An 18,729-nucleotide genomic window follows, 5' to 3' on the forward strand; every position below is an offset into this window, starting at 1 on the left:
TCTGTATGGTATCCACTAATATCTTTGTATGGTATCTACTGGTATATTTGTATGGTATCAACTAATATCTTTGTACGGTATCTGCCTTCATCTTTGTATGGTATCTGCTGTATTATTGTACAGTATCTGCTTGTGTCTGTGTACGGTATCTTCTTGTATCCTGTATGGTATCTGTTTGTATAGTATATGGTATCTGCTGGTATCATTGCACAATATCTGCAGTAGCTTTGTAGGTTTCCTTGTGTGGTATCTTCTGTGTCGATGTACGGTATCTGCTGTGACTTTGTACATCTCAGCAGGTATCTTTATATGGTATCTGTGCTCTCTTTAAAGTACATGGTATCTGCTGGTATATATGTATGGTATCCACTAATATATTTGTATGGTATCTACTGGTATATTTGTATTGTATCAACTAATATCTTTGTACGGTATCTGCCTTTATCTTTGTATGGTATCTGCTGGACTCTTTTTATGGTATCTGCTTGGTATCCGCGGCTCGATTGGTACCGGGCAGCAGAATCATTTTTTCTAATTTTTTTAAATTATCTTTTATTAAATCAACATAAAAAAACACATGATAAACTTACAATTAGTGCACCAAACCAAAAAATCTACATTTTTCATGACAAAAATAAAACATTTTAAAAATAAAAACCCTGGGACAAATTATCAAGCGTTGACCGGGCCGCAGCTACAAAAAGGTTGGGGACCACTGTTGTATGGTATCTGCTGTGTCTATATACATCTCGGCAGGTATCTTTATTTGGTATCTGTGCTATCTTTAAAGTACATGGTATCGGCTGGTATTTTTGTATGGTACCCACTAATATCTTTGTATGGTATCTGCTGGTATATCTAGATCAGGGGTCTCAGACACGCGGCCCGGGGGCCAATTGCGGCCCGTGAGGCGTTATTTTGCGGCCTCCACCTTAATATGACAGTTTAATGTTAGAGCGGCCCACAAGCGTTGTGTCATTTAGGTCCAAAATGGCTCTTTCAACGTTCTGGGTTGCCTACCCCTGCATTAGTGGAAAAGCGGCAAATGAGTGAAAGCGACAGAGATGTTGCCATGGAGATGAGGCTTGTCGTACGTGCCTGGCTGCTATCACACCGCGACACCTGTCCGTCAGTAATAACAATCCCCGATAACCTGGACCAGGGGTCACCAATGCAGTGCCCGCAGGCACCAGGTCGACCATAAGGACCAGATGAGTCGCCCGCTGGCCTGTTCTAAAAATAGCTGAAATAGCAGCACTTACCAGTGAGCTGCCTCTATTTTTATAATTGTATTCATTTACTAGCAAGCTGGTCTCGCTTTGCTCGACATTTTTCATTCTAAAAGAGACAAAACTCAAATAGAATTTGCAAATCCAAGAAAATATTTTAAAGACTTGGTCTTCACTTGTTTAAATAAATTACTTTTATTTTTTACTTTGCTTTTGATAACTTTAAGAAAGACAATTTTTTGGGGAAAAATACAACCTTAAAAATTATTTTAGGATTTTTAAATACTTTTACCTTTTTAATTCCTTCCTCTTCTTTCCTTACAATTTAAATCAATGTTGAAGTATTTTTTTTAAATATTATTCTCCGTGCCTCGGCTAAATACAAATATATTCCACAACCCCAAACATGTCTTTTTCGAAGCCTGCAGTGAGGAGAAAGGTTAGTGATGAGCAAAGACAATTCCAGGAAAAGTGGGAGATGCGATATTTCCCCAACGTGTCTTATTTGCACAGAGAGAGTTGCGGTGCACGATGGATACAATTTGAAACGTCATTATACAACTAGACATGCTGAGGAGTATGCACATTTTTTTTTTTTTTTATTAATCTTTTCTTGCGGCCCAGCCTCAACCAGACTCTGCATCCAGTGACCCCCAAGTAAATTGAGTTAGAGACTCCTGATTTAGATCCTCTCTATGGCACTTCGTAGCTACTGCTGGTTATTGTGTTCCAGGGAAAGAAGCTTCCCGTAACCCTAGACTCCGACGCTGAGGAAGGAGACGTGTCTGATGAAGACACCGGGGACGACGAAGACGAGGAGGAAGACAATGACACACAAGCAAGTTCATTTAATTTCCCCTCGGGGATAAATAAAGTACCGAATTTCCTTGAATTGCCGCAGGGCATATAGTATGCGCCTGCCTTGAATTACTGCCGGGTGGAACTCGATTCGCAAAATAATTAGCACATGCTTAGTATTACCGCCTGGTCAAACTTGTGATGTCAGAATTTTGAAAATAAAGGAGGCTGATTTCAACACCGGTAATTTTAAATCGCATAAAGGGAAGAAGATTAAGAGCTATTCAGTAGGATTTAAGGTCCAAGCTTACATCACACTCAAATTTTTACTGCATGCCTTTGGTAAGTGTCGGAGTGAGAAGAGGTTTTAAAATAATTAGCGCATGCTTACTTTTACCGCATGCCTTTGGTAAGCGCAGGAGTGAGAAGAGGTTTTAAATTAATTAGCGCCCCGGCGGCAATTTCGAGGAAATACGGTATGTCTGATTCTTATTCTGATCACATGACTCTTTTCAGGAGGAAGACAGCGGTCTTGCTGCTCATCGACCAAAGAAGAGACGATTCGGCAGGTCGATCATGAAGAGCTTCAAACGCAAGGTGCTCCCTGTAGGGAAAAAAAAGATCTGTGCAGGTTTTAAAACCTAAGTTGTGCTATTGTTGTTACAGAGGAAAAAGAGAATGAGAGTGAGGAGTAAAGGAAGGTCTGACGGAGAGTCAGACTACAGCAGCAGCAGCAGAGACAGGACGCAGATCGTTTATCACCCCAAGTAAGCTCACTCTTCCGGGCCTGAACCGAGGCATACAAACGATTAACGATTTGTTAAAACATGCTCCCTTGCTGTGTTATAGTTCTCACTGATACGCCATGTGGTGGCGCTGTTATTAAGCCCCAAAATTTGACCTTTTAAGTTAAGATGATTGACTCGAAATTTCTTGCATGCTAGAAAACTCACTGTAATGTAGTGTTGTCCTGATACCAAAATGTATTTTGATACTTTTCTAAATAAAGGATAATAACATTATTGGCTTTATTTTAGCAAATAAAACATTTTAGGGTACATTAAACATACAGTATGTTTCCTATTGCAAGTTTGTCCTTAAATAAAATAGTGAACATACTAGACAACTTGTCTTTTAGTAGTAAGTAAACAAACAAAGGCTCCTAATTAGTCAGCTGACATATGCAGTAAGATATTGTGTCATTTTCCATTCTATTATTTTGTCAAAATTATTAAGGACAGGCGGTAGAAAATCAATTATTAATCTACTTGTTCATTTACTGTTAATATCTGCTTATTTTCTCTTTTAACGTGTTCTATCTACACTTCTGTTAAAATGCAATGTAGATTCTTAAAGTAGCCTTAAGCTTGACGCTCCTCTACTATCACATTCACTCCGCTTGCTGCGGCAACAACAAAACAAAACTCCAGACGTTCTTCTTCATTTGTATGGTTTACTTGTGATCTTAATAATTCAAAACATAAAACAGTCACGATGTGGGAACAAATGAATGACAAAATAAAGACAATTTGTTGCAGTACTAGTTAGAAAAAGTATGAATGAGAATAAGTATGAGTGAGGTCAAAAAACTGTGTGGCTCGATTCCACCGCACCTGACAGCAATTACCCATGACACCTTGCGTCCAAAAACCCCCTTACCACACAGATCCTTCCGCCATATATGCACTTAAAACAGTTACGTCATCAAATCATTTTGACAAATGTAATAATTACACCTAAAGTGAGATTTATATAATTACTCTAAGCATTCAATATATACATTTTCTTATCGTGCAAATAAAGTAAATAGTCCCCTTTTGGCTGAATAAACATAAAGCACCTTCCATAAAATGTAAAATAACTTAAACAGTATTTAGGCTCCTACATGCAATAATCACTTATTCTTATGTTGCTTGATACTTTACATTAGTTTTGGATGATACCACAAATTTGGGTATCAATCCAATACCAAGTAGTTACAGGATCATACATTGGTCATATTCAAAGTCCTCATGTGTCCAGGGACATATTTACTGAGTTTATAAACATAATACAAATTTGAAAAAAACGAAAATAGATTTTGTGATGCTTAAAAATATCGATGTAATTATTGTTGTATCGACTAGATACGCTCCTGTACTTGGTATCATTACAGTGGATGTTAGGTGTAGATCCACCTGTTTACATTGTGACGCCGGTGTGTAGTGAAGCATGTTTAGCTATTCCTCGTCCTGCAGTGATAATGCTACTTGTAAGAAACTTACTTCATTTGTCGCCATGGAGGCGAGGATTAGTGATTTAGAAGTAGACTGCGGGTGTATTTAGCCACTAGCTAGCAAACCATGTCTTTAAGCACCTCTTCCTGAGGGCCTTTCAGTGTTATAACTTCCCTTTTATCATTAGTTTTTAAGCCAAAATGCATCCATCTGTATTTTTTAGAGACGGTATAGTACCGTATATGATTCACTAGTATCGCTGTACTATACCAAAATGAAACAGTACATTTGTTAAAAACCGTTTAAAGCCATGGCCCGATTGGTACCGAGCCGCAGAAGAATTTTTTATAAAAAAAATAAATAAATAAAATGTTTTTAAAAATTTTTTTTTATTAAAGCAACACAAAAAAACACAATATACACTTACAATTAGTGCATCAACCACAAAAACCTCCCTTTTTCATGACAAAGAAGAAAAAGAAAAAAAAAAAATTTAACATTGACACTTACAATTAGTGCATCAACCACAAAAAACCTCCCTTTTTCATGACAAAGAAGAAAAATAAAAAAAAATAAAAATTAAGCATTGACCTTTATGAAAAAGAAACATCATGGACCCAGATTTCCCTCGCCCGGACGCGGGTCACCGGGGCCCCCCTCTGGAGCCGGGCCCGGAGGTGGGGCATGATGGCCCCATGGGGCCCGGCCGGGCACGGCCCGAAGAGGCAACGTGGGTCACCCCTCCAATGGGCTCACCACCCATAGCAGGGGCCATAGAGGTCGGGTGCATTGTGAGCTGGGCGACAGCCGAAGGCAGGGCACTTGGCGGTCCGATCCTCGGCTACAGAAGCTAGCTCTTGGGACGTGGAACGTCACGTCACTGGGGGGGAAAGAGCCTGAGCTAGTGCGCGAAGTCGAGAAATTCCGGCTGGATATAGTCGGACTCACTTCGACGCACAGCAAGGGCTCTGGAACCACTTCCCTCGAGAGGGATTGGACCCTCTTCCACTCTGGCGTTGCCGGCAGTGAGAGGCGACGGGCTGGGGTGGCAATTCTTGTTTCCCCCCGGTTTAAAGCCTGCACGTTGGAGTTCAACCCGGTGGACGAAAGGGTAGCCTCCCTCCGCCTTCGGGTGGGGGGACGGGTCCTGACTGTTGTTTGTGCTTATGCACCAAACAGCAGTTCAGAGTACCCACCCTTTTTGGGAACGCTCGAGGGAGTACTGGAAAGTGCTCCCCCAGGTGATTCCCTTGTCTTACTGGGAGACTTCAACGCTCACGTTGGCAACGACAGTGAAACCTGGAGAGGCGTGATTGGGAAGAATGGCCGCCCGGATCTGAACCCGAGTGGTGTTTTGTTATTGGACTTTTGTGCTCGTCACAGTTTGTCGATAACAAACACCATGTTCAAACATAAGGGTGTCCATATGTGCACTTGGCACCAGGACACCCTAGGCCGCAGTTCCATGATCGACTTTGTAGTTGTGTCATCGGATTTGCGGCCTCATGTTATGGACACTCGGGTGAAGAGAGGGGCGGAGCTTTCTACCGATCACCACCTGGTGGTGAGTTGGCTGCGATGGTGGGGGAGGATGCCGGACAGACCTGGGAGGCCCAAACGCATTGTGAGGGTCTGCTGGGAACGTCTGGCAGAGTCTCCTGTCAGACAAAGTTTCAATTCCCACCTCCGGAAGAACTTTGAACATGTCACGAGGGAGGTGCTGGACATTGAGTCCGAGTGGACCATGTTCCGCACCTCTATTGTCGAGGCGGCAGATCGGAGCTGTGGCCGCAAGGTAGTTGGTGCCTGTCGGGGCGGCAATCCTAAAACCCCTTGGTGGACACCAGCGGTGAGGGATGCCGTCAAGCTGAAGAAGGAGTCCTATCGGGTCCTTTTGGCTCATAGGACTCCAGAGGCAGTGGACAGGTACCGACAGGCCAAGCGGTGTGCAGCTTCAGCGGTCGCGGAGGCAAAAACTCGGACATGGGAAGAGTTCGGGGAAGCCATGGAAAACGACTTCCGGACGGCTTCGAAGCGATTCTGGACCACCGTCCGCCGCCTCAGGAAGGGGAAGCAGTGCACTATCAACACCGTGTATGGTGCGGATGGTGTTCTGCTGACCTCGACTGCGGATGTTGTGGATAGGTGGAAGGAACACTTCGAAGACCTCCTCAATCCCACCAACACGTCTTCCTATGAGGAAGCAGTGCCTGGGGAATCTGTGGTGGACTCTCCTATTTCTGGGGCTGAGGTCGCTGAGGTAGTTAAAAAGCTCCTCGGTGGCAAGGCCCCAGGGGTGGACGAGATCCGCCTGGAGTTCCTTAAGGCTCTGGATGCTGTGGGGCTGTCTTGGTTGACAAGACTTTGCAGCATCGCGTGGACATCGGGGGCGGTACCTCTGGATTGGCAGACCGGGGTGGTGGTTCCTCTCTTTAAGAAGGGGGACCGGAGGGTGTGTTCCAACTATCGTGGGATCACACTCCTCAGCCTTCCCGGTAAGGTTTATTCAGGTGTACTGGAGAGGAGGCTACGTCGGATAGTCGAACCTCGGATTCAGGAGGAACAGTGTGGTTTTCGTCCTGGTCGTGGAATTGTGGACCAGCTCTATACTCTCGGCAGGGTTCCTGAGGGTGCATGGGAGTTTGCCCAACCAGTCTACATGTGCTTTGTGGACTTGGAGAAGGCATTCGACCGTGTCCCTCGGGAAGTCCTGTGGGGAGTGCTCAGAGAGTATGGGGTATCGGACTGTCTTATTGTGGCGGTCCGTTCCCTGTACGATCAGTGCCAGAGCTTGGTCCGCATTGCCGGCAGTAAGTCGAACACATTTCCAGTGAGGGTTGGACTCCGCCAAGGCTGTCCTTTGTCACCGATTCTGTTCATAACTTTTATGGACAGAATTTCTAGGCGCAGTCAAGGCGTTGAGGGGTTCCGGTTTGGTAACCGCAGGATTAGGTCTCTGCTTTTTGCAGATGATGTGGTCCTGATGGCTTCATCTGACCGGGATCTTCAGCTCTCGCTGGATCGGTTCGCAGCAGAGTGTGAAGCGACCGGAATGAGAATCAGCACCTCCAAGTCCGAGTCCATGGCTCTCGCCCGGAAAAGGGTGGAGTGCCATCTCCTGGTTGGGGAGGATACCCTGCCCCAAGTGGAGGAGTTCAAGTACCTAGGAGTCTTGTTCACGAGTGAGGGAAGAGTGGATCGTGAGATCGACAGGCGGATCGGTGCGGCGTCTTCAGTAATGCGGACGTTGTACCGGTCCGTTGTGGTGAAGAAGGAGCTGAGCCGGAAGGCAAAGCTCTCAATTTACCGGTCGATCTACGTTCCCATCCTCACCTATGGTCATGAGCTTTGGGTCATGACCGAAAGGATAAGATCACGGGTACAAGCGGCCGAAATGAGTTTCCTCCGCCGTGTGGCGGGGCTCTCCCTTAGAGATAGGGTGAGAAGCTCTGCCATCCGGGAGGAACTCAAAGTAAAGCCGCTGCTCCTTCACATCGAGAGGAGCCAGATGAGGTGGTTCGGGCATCTGGTCAGGATGCCACCCGAACGCCTCCCTAGGGAGGTGTTTAGGGCACGTCCAACCGGTAGGAGGCCACGGGGAAGACCCAGGACACGTTGGGAGGACTATGTCTCCCGGCTGGCCTGGGAACGCCTCGGGATCCCCCGTGAAGAGCCAGACGAAGTGGCTGGGGAGAGGGAAGTCTGGGTTTCCCTGCTTAGGCTCTTGCCCTCCGCGACCCGACCTCGGATAAGCGGAAGATGATGGATGGATGGATGGACGGTCCGCGGATACAAAAAGGTTGGGCACCACTGGTTTAAAGCACATGCGTGTAAAATCTGAGCAAAATTGGTAAACAAAAACAAAACATGGCTGAGTCAATGGTTATAACGCTTATGTGTATCACTTGTATGCTGGCATTTATGACATGTTTGCATTTTTGAAAAAAACCGATATAGGGCGCCACATACTAAAAAAACAACTTATTTGGAAAGTTGGCATGCAGAAACATTAAAGGCCTACTGAAACCCACAACTACCCACCACGCAGTCTGATAGTTTATATATCAATGATGAAATATTAACATTGCAACACATGCCAATACGGCCGGTTTAGTTTACTAAATTGCAATTTTAAATTTCTCGCGGAGTTTCTTGTTGAAAACGTCACGGAATGATGACGCGCGTTTGTGACGTTATTGGTTGTAGCGGAAATTTTAGCCCAGCACCACTTACGGCTAAAAGTAGTCTCTTTTCATCGCATAATTACACAGTATTTTGGACATCTGTGTTGCTGAATCTTTTGCCATTTGTTCAATTAATAATGGAGACTATAAAAAATAATGCTGTTGGTGGAAAGCGGTGGATTGCAGCTGCCTTTAGCACCAAAAACTTTGTCGTGAAGCTTTAGCGAACATGTTTCCCTACCACAAGTCAACCAGCAAGTTTTTGGACGAGAAAATTGTGATATTAAGTCGGCTCTTACCGGAGACATGAGCGGAGTTTGCGTCCTCCTGCAGTAGCTGTCAAAAAGGCAGCTGTGATCTTGGCTCCTCCATTGGCCTCTCCCAGAGACACTGGCGGTCACCGCAGCCCTCCGACTTTCAGGTATGACTTTATAATCTCACTAAAACACTATTAACACAATAAGCAGATAAGGAATTTTCCAGAATTATCCTAGTAAATGTGTCTAATAACATCTGAATCGCTCCCACTGCCGTCGCCTTTTTTTTTCTTTTTTCTAGTGCTTCACTCTAACTTTCCTCATCCACGAATCGTTCATCCTCACTCAAATTAATGGGGAAATCGTCGCTTTCTCGGTCCGAATCGCTCTTGCTGCTGGTGGCTATGATTATAAACAATGTGAGGAAAACTGGGTAACACAAGGCATATTGACAGAACTTAACCCGTTGTTACTATAACAATCTACAAGATTAATATAGGTTGCCTCTCTCTCTTCCCTTTCATCTTTCGGTATTCCTTTTTTTTTTTAAATTGTATTATCTTTCTAGCTATCATTATGTATACGTATTGTTGCATTTGAACAACTGTATTGTTGATAATAGAGGTAAACTATTGGTTTTGTTCATGATCAACAGCGCTTTTTTTATTGGTATTTGTATTGCTCCAGTTTTAGTGTAAAAATGCTCATTGTCATTACTATATTATTTATTTCACTAACTGCTTATTTGCTATCACTTTTACGATCATATTTGTACATATTGTATGTGCTGGTGTTGTTCTATTGTTGTTGTTGTTGTTGTATTTGCTGTTGTTGTTATTGTTGTATTTGCTGTTGTTGTTTTTGTCTCTCTGTCTAATCCCCCTCTTATCCCCACAATTTCCCCCTCTGTTTTCCTTTTTTTCTCTTTCTATCCCCTCCTGCTCCGGCCCGGCTGCACCAAATGATAATATAAATACATTTAATAAAGTCAAATTCAAATAAGGCAACAAGAGAAGTATCCTACACTTCTCTTTTGTAAAGTAAATCTGAACAGCCGATATGGGCATCTACATCAACTATATGATTTGCCTGAGAAGCTGGACAGGACAAAAAAAAAACCCAAAAAACAATGTGAGGAGCCCTACAACCCGTGACGTCAAGCGCACATCGTCTGCTACTTCCGGGACAGGCAAGGCTTTTTTATTTGCGACCAAAAGTTGCGAACTTTATCGTCAATGTTCTTTTCTAAATCCTTTCAGCAAAACTATGGCAATATCGCGAAATGATCAAGTATGACACATAGAATGGACCTGCTATCCCCGTTTAAATAAGAAAATCTCGTTTCAGTAGGCCTTTAAACTGTGTCAAAACATGCATTGCTATTGCTTATAAGCAATCGTCCTTTAGTTGGCTCTGTTATAAAGCCATAAATTTGCCTGGGAATCAATTTAGTTTAGTTATAGTTTTTACCCAATCAACACCAAACTTGCCACATAGCTTAAGAGGATTTGCATACGCAGTTTAAGCAGTATCGGTGGAAAAACATGACTGGCACAGACCAAAACATATTTGGAAGATAGAAGTCAAGCATTCAACTGACTTCAGAGTTCACATTGAATGAACATACAACAATGTGTCTTACAGATGATTTTGAGCTCACTGATGTATGTTCATGGTTCTATCTGCAGGAAGAGGAAGACAATGAGGTTGTCCCGCGCTCTGTCCGACCTCGTCAAGTACACAAAATCCGTCCGAGTGCACGATATAGAAACACAAGGTACCCATCAGTTATCTTACTTCCCTGTCAGATCTTGGAATGGGAAAAGTTCACGGCATCCTTTTGTGTTTGCCAGCCTTTGCCAACAGTTGGCAGGTGTCGTCGCTTAACGAAACCGTCATGAACCAGATCCTGCAGCTGAAACCCGGACCGCTGGTCCGCTTCAACCAGCGCCAACTCCTCAGAGTCTACCCGTCCAACTACAGGGTGGACTCCAGCAACTTCAACCCGCAGCCCTACTGGAACGCAGGATGTCACATGGGTATGACCTGATCATTAGGTGCCTCTCTGGAGATATGTCTATGGATGTTCTCAGTCATCCAGATCATTGTATTCTTAGGGCATTCAATCGATCACAACTGGATCGTTTGGTTTGTCTTAGAAGACGTTTCGCCTCTTGTCCAAGTGGGCTTCATCAGTTCATGCTCATAGATTGGTTAGATCTGACTCAGGCTGAGGTTAGATTTGACCAATCTAAGTCTATGAGCATGAAATGGTGAAGCCTACTCGGATGAGAGGTGAAACGATTTCTAAGACACACCAAACGGTCTGGTTCTGATCGATTGAATGCCCAGAGGAAAAGGATGTCGAGATAGTCCTTGCTAGACCACCTGAATGTGTAAGTTTAGTTGTTGAAAAATGTACAGTAGATGTGTACGTCTTTGCTGATGCCGCCGAGTAGCATGTTTCTAATCGTCTAACTCAGGGGTGCCCACACTTTTTCTGCAGGCGAGCTACTTTTCAATTGACCAACTCGAGGGGATCTACCTCATTTATATATATAATTTATATTTATTTATTTATGAAAGAGACATTTTTGTAAACAAGTTAATTGTGTTTAATGATAATACAAGCATGTGTAACACATATAGATGTCTTTCTTTCACAAAGACAAGAATATAAGTTGGTGTATTACCTGATTCTGATGACTTGCATTGATTGGAATCAGACAGTAATGATGATAACGCCCACATTTTCAAATGGAGGAGAAAAAAAGTTGTCCTTTCTGTACAATACCACATGAAAGTGGTTGGTTTTTGGCATCTAATTCATTCAGCTTCCATACACTTTACAAGAAAAACATTGGCGGCAAATTCCGTAGCTTGCTTGATTGACATTCACGGCACCCGAGGGTCTTGTGAGATGACACTGGCTGCTGCCAGTTCATTATTATGAAAAAATGACAGAGAGGAAGGCGAGAAACACTTTTTATTTCAACAGACTTTCGCGACGTCCCTTCCGTCAAAACTCTAAAGGCCGACTGCACATTTCCTATCTTCACAATAAAAGCCCTGCTTCATGCTGCCTGTGCTAACAAAATAAGAGTCTCGGAAAGCTGGCGTGCACAAGTGATGTGCACGCCAGCTTTCTGAGGGATCGCTTGTGCACGCCAGTTTTCCGAGACTCTGTATTTAGTTAGCGCAGGCAGCATGAAGCAGGGCTTTTATTGTGAAGATAGGAAATGTGCAGTCGGCCTTTAGAGTTTTGACGGAAGGTACGGCGCGAGAGTCTGTTGAAATAAAAAGTGTTTCTCGCCTTCCTCTCGGTCATATTTTCATAATAATGATCTTGCAGCAGCCAGCGTCATCTCACAAGACCCTCCGGTACCGAGAATGTCATTTAAGTGACGTCTTGGTGAAGATTGATGATCACTAATTTCTAGGTCTATTTTTTTTAAAAGCCTGGCTGGAGATCGACTGACACACCCCCCGCGGTCGACTGGTAGCTCGCGATCGACGTAATGGGCACCCCTGGTCTAACTGTTACTCCAACCGCGTATGTATAAAAATATCGCCCCAGGGAAAAAGCATCAAATCTTGTCCTTGACTCTACCATCCCCTTCCTCTCAGTGCTGCATCAAAGGCTCTGCAAAATAAAGATTTGCTCGCTCAGTTTGCAAACTTCACCGACTCACGGGTAATCAAGGAAGGCTCGAGTGATAAGTGAGAACTGAGACGAAGGACAGGAGTTAATTGAGTTTGTAATATCCGTATGCGCTTTGTGACGAAAACCTCGAGTACCCGACTCACCTTCGTGAATAATAGGAATAGAGTTTCACATTCCTATGACAAAAGAATGAACTTAGAATTTTTTACTGAGAGAATCTAAACATCAACAAAGAACATTAAGTAAAAGGTTGTACAATTGTTTGAAGTTGATTCAGTCCAAAAAATATTTGATCCTAAATATTAGGCCTACAGCGCCTTAGTGAATAATGGGAATCGAGTTTCATGTCTCTAGGACAGGGGTGTCAAACTCAAATACAGAGTGGGCCAAAATTTAAAACTAAACAGAGCCACTGGCCAAGGTTGAACAAATTAACCATTTAATAGGGACCCAAACAAGTTTTGCATTGAATATTGAACAAGCAAGGCTTATATAACGTTATAGTGACATGTAAAATCGAGTTTTAAACAATAATCATTCGAAAATATCAATGGCATATCAAATAAAATTTAAATAAAAATTGAATGCCTCTTTTCTATTTGCAGCCCATTGAGGTAAATATCATAATAAACTTTTTCCACAGGCTGGTAATAAATTTGCAAATAAAATAACAATAACAAATTAATCAAACATTTAAGCCTTGAAGTAGCAAGAGAAAGTGCATGAGTAAAACCTTAATTATTGCTTGGGGGCGGTGGGGGGGTATATTGTAGCGTCCCGGAAGAGTTTGTGCTGCAAGGGATTCTGGGTATTTGTTCTGTTGTGTTTATGTTGTGTTACGGTGCAGATGTTCTCCCGAAATGTGTTTGTTATTCTTGTTTGTTGTGGGTTCACAGTGTGGTGCATGTTTGTAAGATTGATAAAGTTGTTTATACGGCCACCTTTAGTGTGACCTGTATGGCTGTTGAACAAGAATGCGTTGAATGCAACGCTATTTCTATGTAGGAAAAGCGGACGTGATGACAGGTTGTAGAGGACGCTAAAGGGCCAAATGAAATTACACGGCGGGCCAAATTTGGCCCTCGGGCCTGAGTTTGACACCCATGCTCTAGGACAAAAGCATGAACAGTTCATATATTCGATGAAGAGAAACTAAATATTAAAAAAAACATGAAAAACGTATCAATTTATTCAAAGCTTATTCAGTCAAATAAGTATTTGATCCCCAAGCCAAGCGTGACTTAATACTTTGGGGGTAAACCCCTTGTTGCAATCACAGGCTTTGCGGAATGAACAATTTACCAGCTCATCCCACGAGTTTCACAGACTCATGAAAAACTCCATGGAGAGAAAGTTAATATCAACAAAAAAGATGAAGTAAAAGGTTATACATTAGTTTGAAGTCGATTCACTCAGATATGTATTTGATTCCTAGGCAAAACTTGAGTCAGTACTTAGCGGAGAACCCTTGTTGGTATCACAGGCTCTGCAAAACGAGCAATTTAGATCCGTGATGAATGACAGGAGTAAATAGAAAACCGGATTAGTGCATGTGATTTGAGTAGCAGATTCACCTTAGTGAATAATGCATATCGAGTTTAACGTCGCTATGGCCCCGTTTATGGTAAATCTAAATTTTTTTGCCCTCAACTGACACAGATCGAATATTTTTTGCATGTTTAAATGTCACGGGACCGCATGGCTGCCGTTTAGTTACCCCGAGATGCAAGAACCAGAGAGTTGAGAGCAGGTAAGATGATTTTAATTCTCATCAAACAAAACAAACATGAAGCAGTCGTGCAAAGAAAAGTTCCAAACATAGAATTATCTTCGAGCACTGAGGAGTGCTGGAGACAAGGCATAAACAGCATACATGTTGATCGGCAGCAGGTGCAGACCAGCTGCCGATCAACAGCAGGTGTGTGAACAAAAACAGTGCTCAACGGAACAAGCAGGAAGTGGAAACCAAAATAAGAGCACTGATAGGAAGTGAATACAAAAACAAATTAAACAGAAAAGAAGTGACCAATCGTCACACTAAAGGCTTTAAATCTGATCTTTTGGAATCAGATTCAGGCCACGTCAGATAAGGAGGTAGTCAAAATCCGATTGGAATCTAATCTTTTCGAATGTGACTTTAGTCTAAACGGAAATGCGTCCTGAATGCGACTTTTACGTCATCTTTGGGCAAGGTAAGTCATTCGTGTGGGCGGGGAAAGACGCAGCCCGCCAGGAGAAATGTGTACGTCAGGGGTAGGGAACCTATGGCTCTAGAGCCAGATGTGGCTCTTTTGATGACTGCATCTGGCTCTCTGATAAATCTGAGCTGACGTTGCTTAACACGATAAGTAATGAATAATTCCACTTGTAATCACAGTGTTAAAAATAATGTTCAAAATATAAAACATTCTCATGCATTTTTAATCCATCCATCCGTTTTCTACCACACCTGTTCAAGAAGTTGCGTTAATGGTAAGAAGTTATTTATTTATTATTGGCTAGTGTGGGGCTTGCCCTCCTGGGGGTTCTTCAGACCCCCAAGCACCGACATGAGAGCCTGTTTCAGGGTTTCAATATTGTTTTATTTTTCAATAAGTCTCTCAGTTGCTTTCCAGTAATTGTATTCCCAGCCCCAACCCAGTCTCTCCTCCTGGCTGCTGCTTATAACAGAGCGACAGGTGATTAGATAACAAGGCCCAGGTGGGCCGTCTACGCACCTGTCGCTGCAGGCCCGCAGGCCACGTCCCCTCCACAGTTAGCTTCAGAATAACAATGTTATTACAAAGAATAAGAGACCTATTATACTCTAGAAATGTTGGTCTTACTTAAAAATGCACATGTTTAGTTGTGTTCGGTGTTAAAAAAAAAAAAAGATTATATGGCTCTTACGGAAATACATTTTAAAATATTTGGCTTTTTGGCTCTCTCAGCCAAAAAGGTTCCCGACCCCTGGTAGACGTCATGACAACATCCAGTTTCGGTGAGCAAAGTAATTTTTTGGCGGCCGAATTTTTGGTGTGTCACTAATAAATAGTTATAGTTATTTATAATACAAATAGTGGGATATTTGTATCATAAATATATATTTTTGATTCAGAATTAATAGTGATTGTTGAAGGACCGCAATTGACACTGTGGCTTATTTGCTTACATGTTATTTAAGTAAGTGAGTTGTAAAATAAAGCTAACGTAGATCCACACTAATGTCGATATTGTCTCTACTTAACAGTCATAAAAAAATTAGAAGCCTCCTAAATATTACACTATGTATATCCATTCATACATTAATTACTTTATTTTCACGTAAAAATTCAACTCATTTTAAAGATTTGTTGATGTTTATTTTATTTTGTAGAAGTAGTAGTGGCAACTTCCTGTTCATTTACGGTCAATCCGGTCAACTTCCCTTTGTTTTCACTTCATCCACCTGCGCATGCAAGTGACGTCAAGGTAACATCGGGGCCTGTGCGCGTTTACACTGGAGTCTGATAAAGATCACATCTTATTTGCAGTGTAAACAGTACAATCAGATTTTGAAAAAATCCAATTTGGGCCTGCAGTGTAAACGGAGTCACGCTTGAACGGTTCAGAAATTTTACAAAGAGAATCTAAAAAAATAATGAATTAAAAAGAGAATACCTTTTGTTTGAAGTAGATTCGGTTTACTAAGTATTTGATCCCCAAGTGAAACGTGACTCAGCGCTTGGTGACGAAACCAGAGGTCAGATGTTTCTTGTAGGAGGGATGTTGATCCATTCCTTTTTACAGACACTCTACAAACATGAAAGGTTTTGAGGCTGTTGCTTGGTAACAAAGTTTTAGCTCCCTCTGGAGTTTCCAGAGACTGTGTAGTTCATGGTGTGCTCATGTCTTTGTAATCATTTTTATTTTAGTGGCCATGAACTACCAAACCGAGGGACGCATGCTTGAACTGAACCGTGCCAAGTTCTCAAGCAACGGAAACTGTGGCTACATTCTCAAGCCTAAAATCATGTGTAAAGGTACAGTATGCCAATGTCCATAATGCGATGGATAATGTTGCATTTTAATGAGAATTTGTCCCGCACAGGTGCCTTTAATCCCGATTTGGAAGATCCGCTTCCAGGCCAGAAAAAGATCCAGTTAGTGCTGAAGATAATCAGTGGTCAGCAGCTGCCCAAACCCAAAGACTCCATGTTTGGAGATAGAGGGGAGGTCTGTATAATGTGTCTATATAGGCTACATTTTTCGTCATGTAAAGAAACTTTGACTTTTCTCACAACTTCCTTCCAGATCATTGATCCGTTCGTTGAGGTGGAGATCATCGGTCTACCAGTCGACTGTTCAAAGCAACAAACCAGAGTGGTGGACGATAACGGTACATGTCAAAGAATTAATGAGGTTTCAAAGTGACTGAAATAGACACCAGCACCCCCCGTGACCCCGAAAGGGACAAGCTGTAGAAAATGGACGAATGGATGGCTTTTGTGGCACCCTCTGTGATGTCTTGCTTGATGGCGGCTATGTTTTTAACCCATCTTGTTGAAATTTTACACACACCTGCTTGTCAGTCCAAACAAGGTGTTTACCAAATTCTGTGGTGATGCAGCCAAAACACCAAGTTAGAGAGGGTTTTGTAGAGCACATTAAGTTGTCAAGTCAATCCAATGTATGGAATTGATAACCACCATAGCACAGGCAACGCAGTAGGGGTGCATGGTTTGAAGCGGTTCTAGAATAGAAGCTACCATAAACACATATGACTGAATAGATTAATGAGGATAAAGTGGACGATTCAGGGCCTTTTGCTGGTCTTCCAGGTTTCAACCCCATGTGGGAGGAGACTCTGGTATTCAACATCCTAATGCCGAAGATCGCCCTGGTGCGCTTCCAAGTTTGGGATCACGACCCCATAGGACGGGATTTCATTGGCCAGAGGACGATAGCGTTTAGAAGCATGATGCCAGGTAAACCATTAACTTCTAGATCATGCAATACATGAGCATGGTTTAAACCGGATTCAACCTGGTAGGTTATCGACATGTGTACTTGGAGGGGATGGCAGAGTCTTCGGTCTTTGTTCACATTTCAATCATTGACGGCAGGGTAAGCTAGCCTTAATCTTACAAGTCATTTTATTGCATTTAATATGCGCATTTTAAACAAACAGATCAAGCCCAGCAATGCCGTCCAAGTGGCCAGAAAACACATCCAAAAAGTGGCCCAAAAGCACATGAAGGGCCACCAAAGGCAACCGTCCCTCGAGTTCTCTGTGCAGTCCTCAGAGGACTGGCCCTCTCTGTTTTTCCGCAAGGACGGCGACTCCTTCTCCCAGGACAGCAGAAACGGAGACGTGTCTCCCCTAGTTCAAGGGCCGGCGGCCAGGGCTGCCATGCACAAAGGCGCCATGAGTGAACCTATGAGACGAGCTCATAGGGTAAAAAATCCCCTTACTGCAGAGACCAGGAGAAGAATATTCAGCAAAATGTCCTCTACCTATTCAAGCCAGGTCGCTTCTTGCCCAGTGGAGGACACCTTTGACTTGGACACCCCTCCATGTCCGCAGAGTCCAAACAAAGACAGTAACTGTCCAGCTCCCGACTTCGATGTAACTCAGTCTTTGGAATCTAACGATGCTGAGCTACAAACACTTGGACCAGGGGAGCCGACACCTTCTGAGACAATCCAAAGAACTGATCCACAACTACAAGAAGAACCTCCACTTTCAATCCCTCAGTCAATACCGCAACCTCACTCTTCCTGGAAAGCCAAATTCTCCCCTCTTAACACTCCTTCATCCCCTCTACGGGTCAGAAGGACTTTAGAGACCCCGGCCAATCGGAGACCCTTCACCCTGATACGGGAAAAAGCCCGCACACGCAGCTGCCCCCGGAAACCCAGCACCTCTCCTCTGACTCCCTTGGTGAACCGCAAGCCTTCTTTCTCTCACTGGCAGCAGACGTGGCGCCAGGTGAGGACCATACCCAACGGTCTGTGCTTGTCCGACAGCTCTTCCAGTGGGGACGGCAGCTTGGACAGCCTCGAGTTAGAAGCAAGCGTTGTGGCGGCGGGGTCTGAGCAACACGACGGCACCTTGCAGAGGGAGATGAAGGCGCTTTTTGAGGAGAAGATGCGGGAGATCCGATGTAAATCACCAATTTTTTTCGATGATGATGACTTTTGAGTCAGCAAGATGGACTTTGAAGTTCTTTTGGGGGTCTAACGCTTACTAGATTGGAGCATTTTGACCAGCATTTTCTTGCCTTTTTTTGTATCGCTGAATGAACGGCACTGACACGGAATGGGTAGGACTAAGGTGGAGCCAAGAGTTTTCCACCGCCGGTACTACAGGATTTGTACATTTCATCAGTGATTTTCCATATTTTTCCAAAATCTTTTACT

The 18,729-nt window shown here is 43.3% G+C and overlaps 1 protein-coding gene across 1 annotated transcript in view; it reads left to right on the forward strand.

The window, feature by feature from the left end:
• LOC133544003 (1-phosphatidylinositol 4,5-bisphosphate phosphodiesterase eta-2-like) overlaps positions 1-18,729 on the forward strand; it is a 35,531-nt gene that overhangs the window by 16,622 nt on the left and 180 nt on the right. Inside the window, exons 10-20 of the mRNA XM_061888965.1 lie at positions 1,963-2,067; positions 2,544-2,624; positions 2,694-2,794; positions 10,373-10,461; positions 10,538-10,723; positions 16,242-16,349; positions 16,418-16,542; positions 16,621-16,705; positions 17,148-17,294; positions 17,360-17,433; positions 17,498-18,729. The exon at positions 17,498-18,729 is cut by the window's right edge and continues 180 nt beyond it. Of these exons, the coding sequence (XP_061744949.1) occupies positions 1,963-2,067; positions 2,544-2,624; positions 2,694-2,794; positions 10,373-10,461; positions 10,538-10,723; positions 16,242-16,349; positions 16,418-16,542; positions 16,621-16,705; positions 17,148-17,294; positions 17,360-17,433; positions 17,498-18,511 (2,115 nt within the window). The 3' untranslated portion in view covers positions 18,512-18,729. The remainder of the gene's footprint in view (positions 1-1,962; positions 2,068-2,543; positions 2,625-2,693; positions 2,795-10,372; positions 10,462-10,537; positions 10,724-16,241; positions 16,350-16,417; positions 16,543-16,620; positions 16,706-17,147; positions 17,295-17,359; positions 17,434-17,497) is intronic.

The sequence above is a fragment of the Nerophis ophidion genome, linkage group LG02, assembly GCF_033978795.1.
Source record: "Nerophis ophidion isolate RoL-2023_Sa linkage group LG02, RoL_Noph_v1.0, whole genome shotgun sequence".
Classification (NCBI taxonomy): Eukaryota; Metazoa; Chordata; class Actinopteri; order Syngnathiformes; family Syngnathidae; genus Nerophis; species Nerophis ophidion.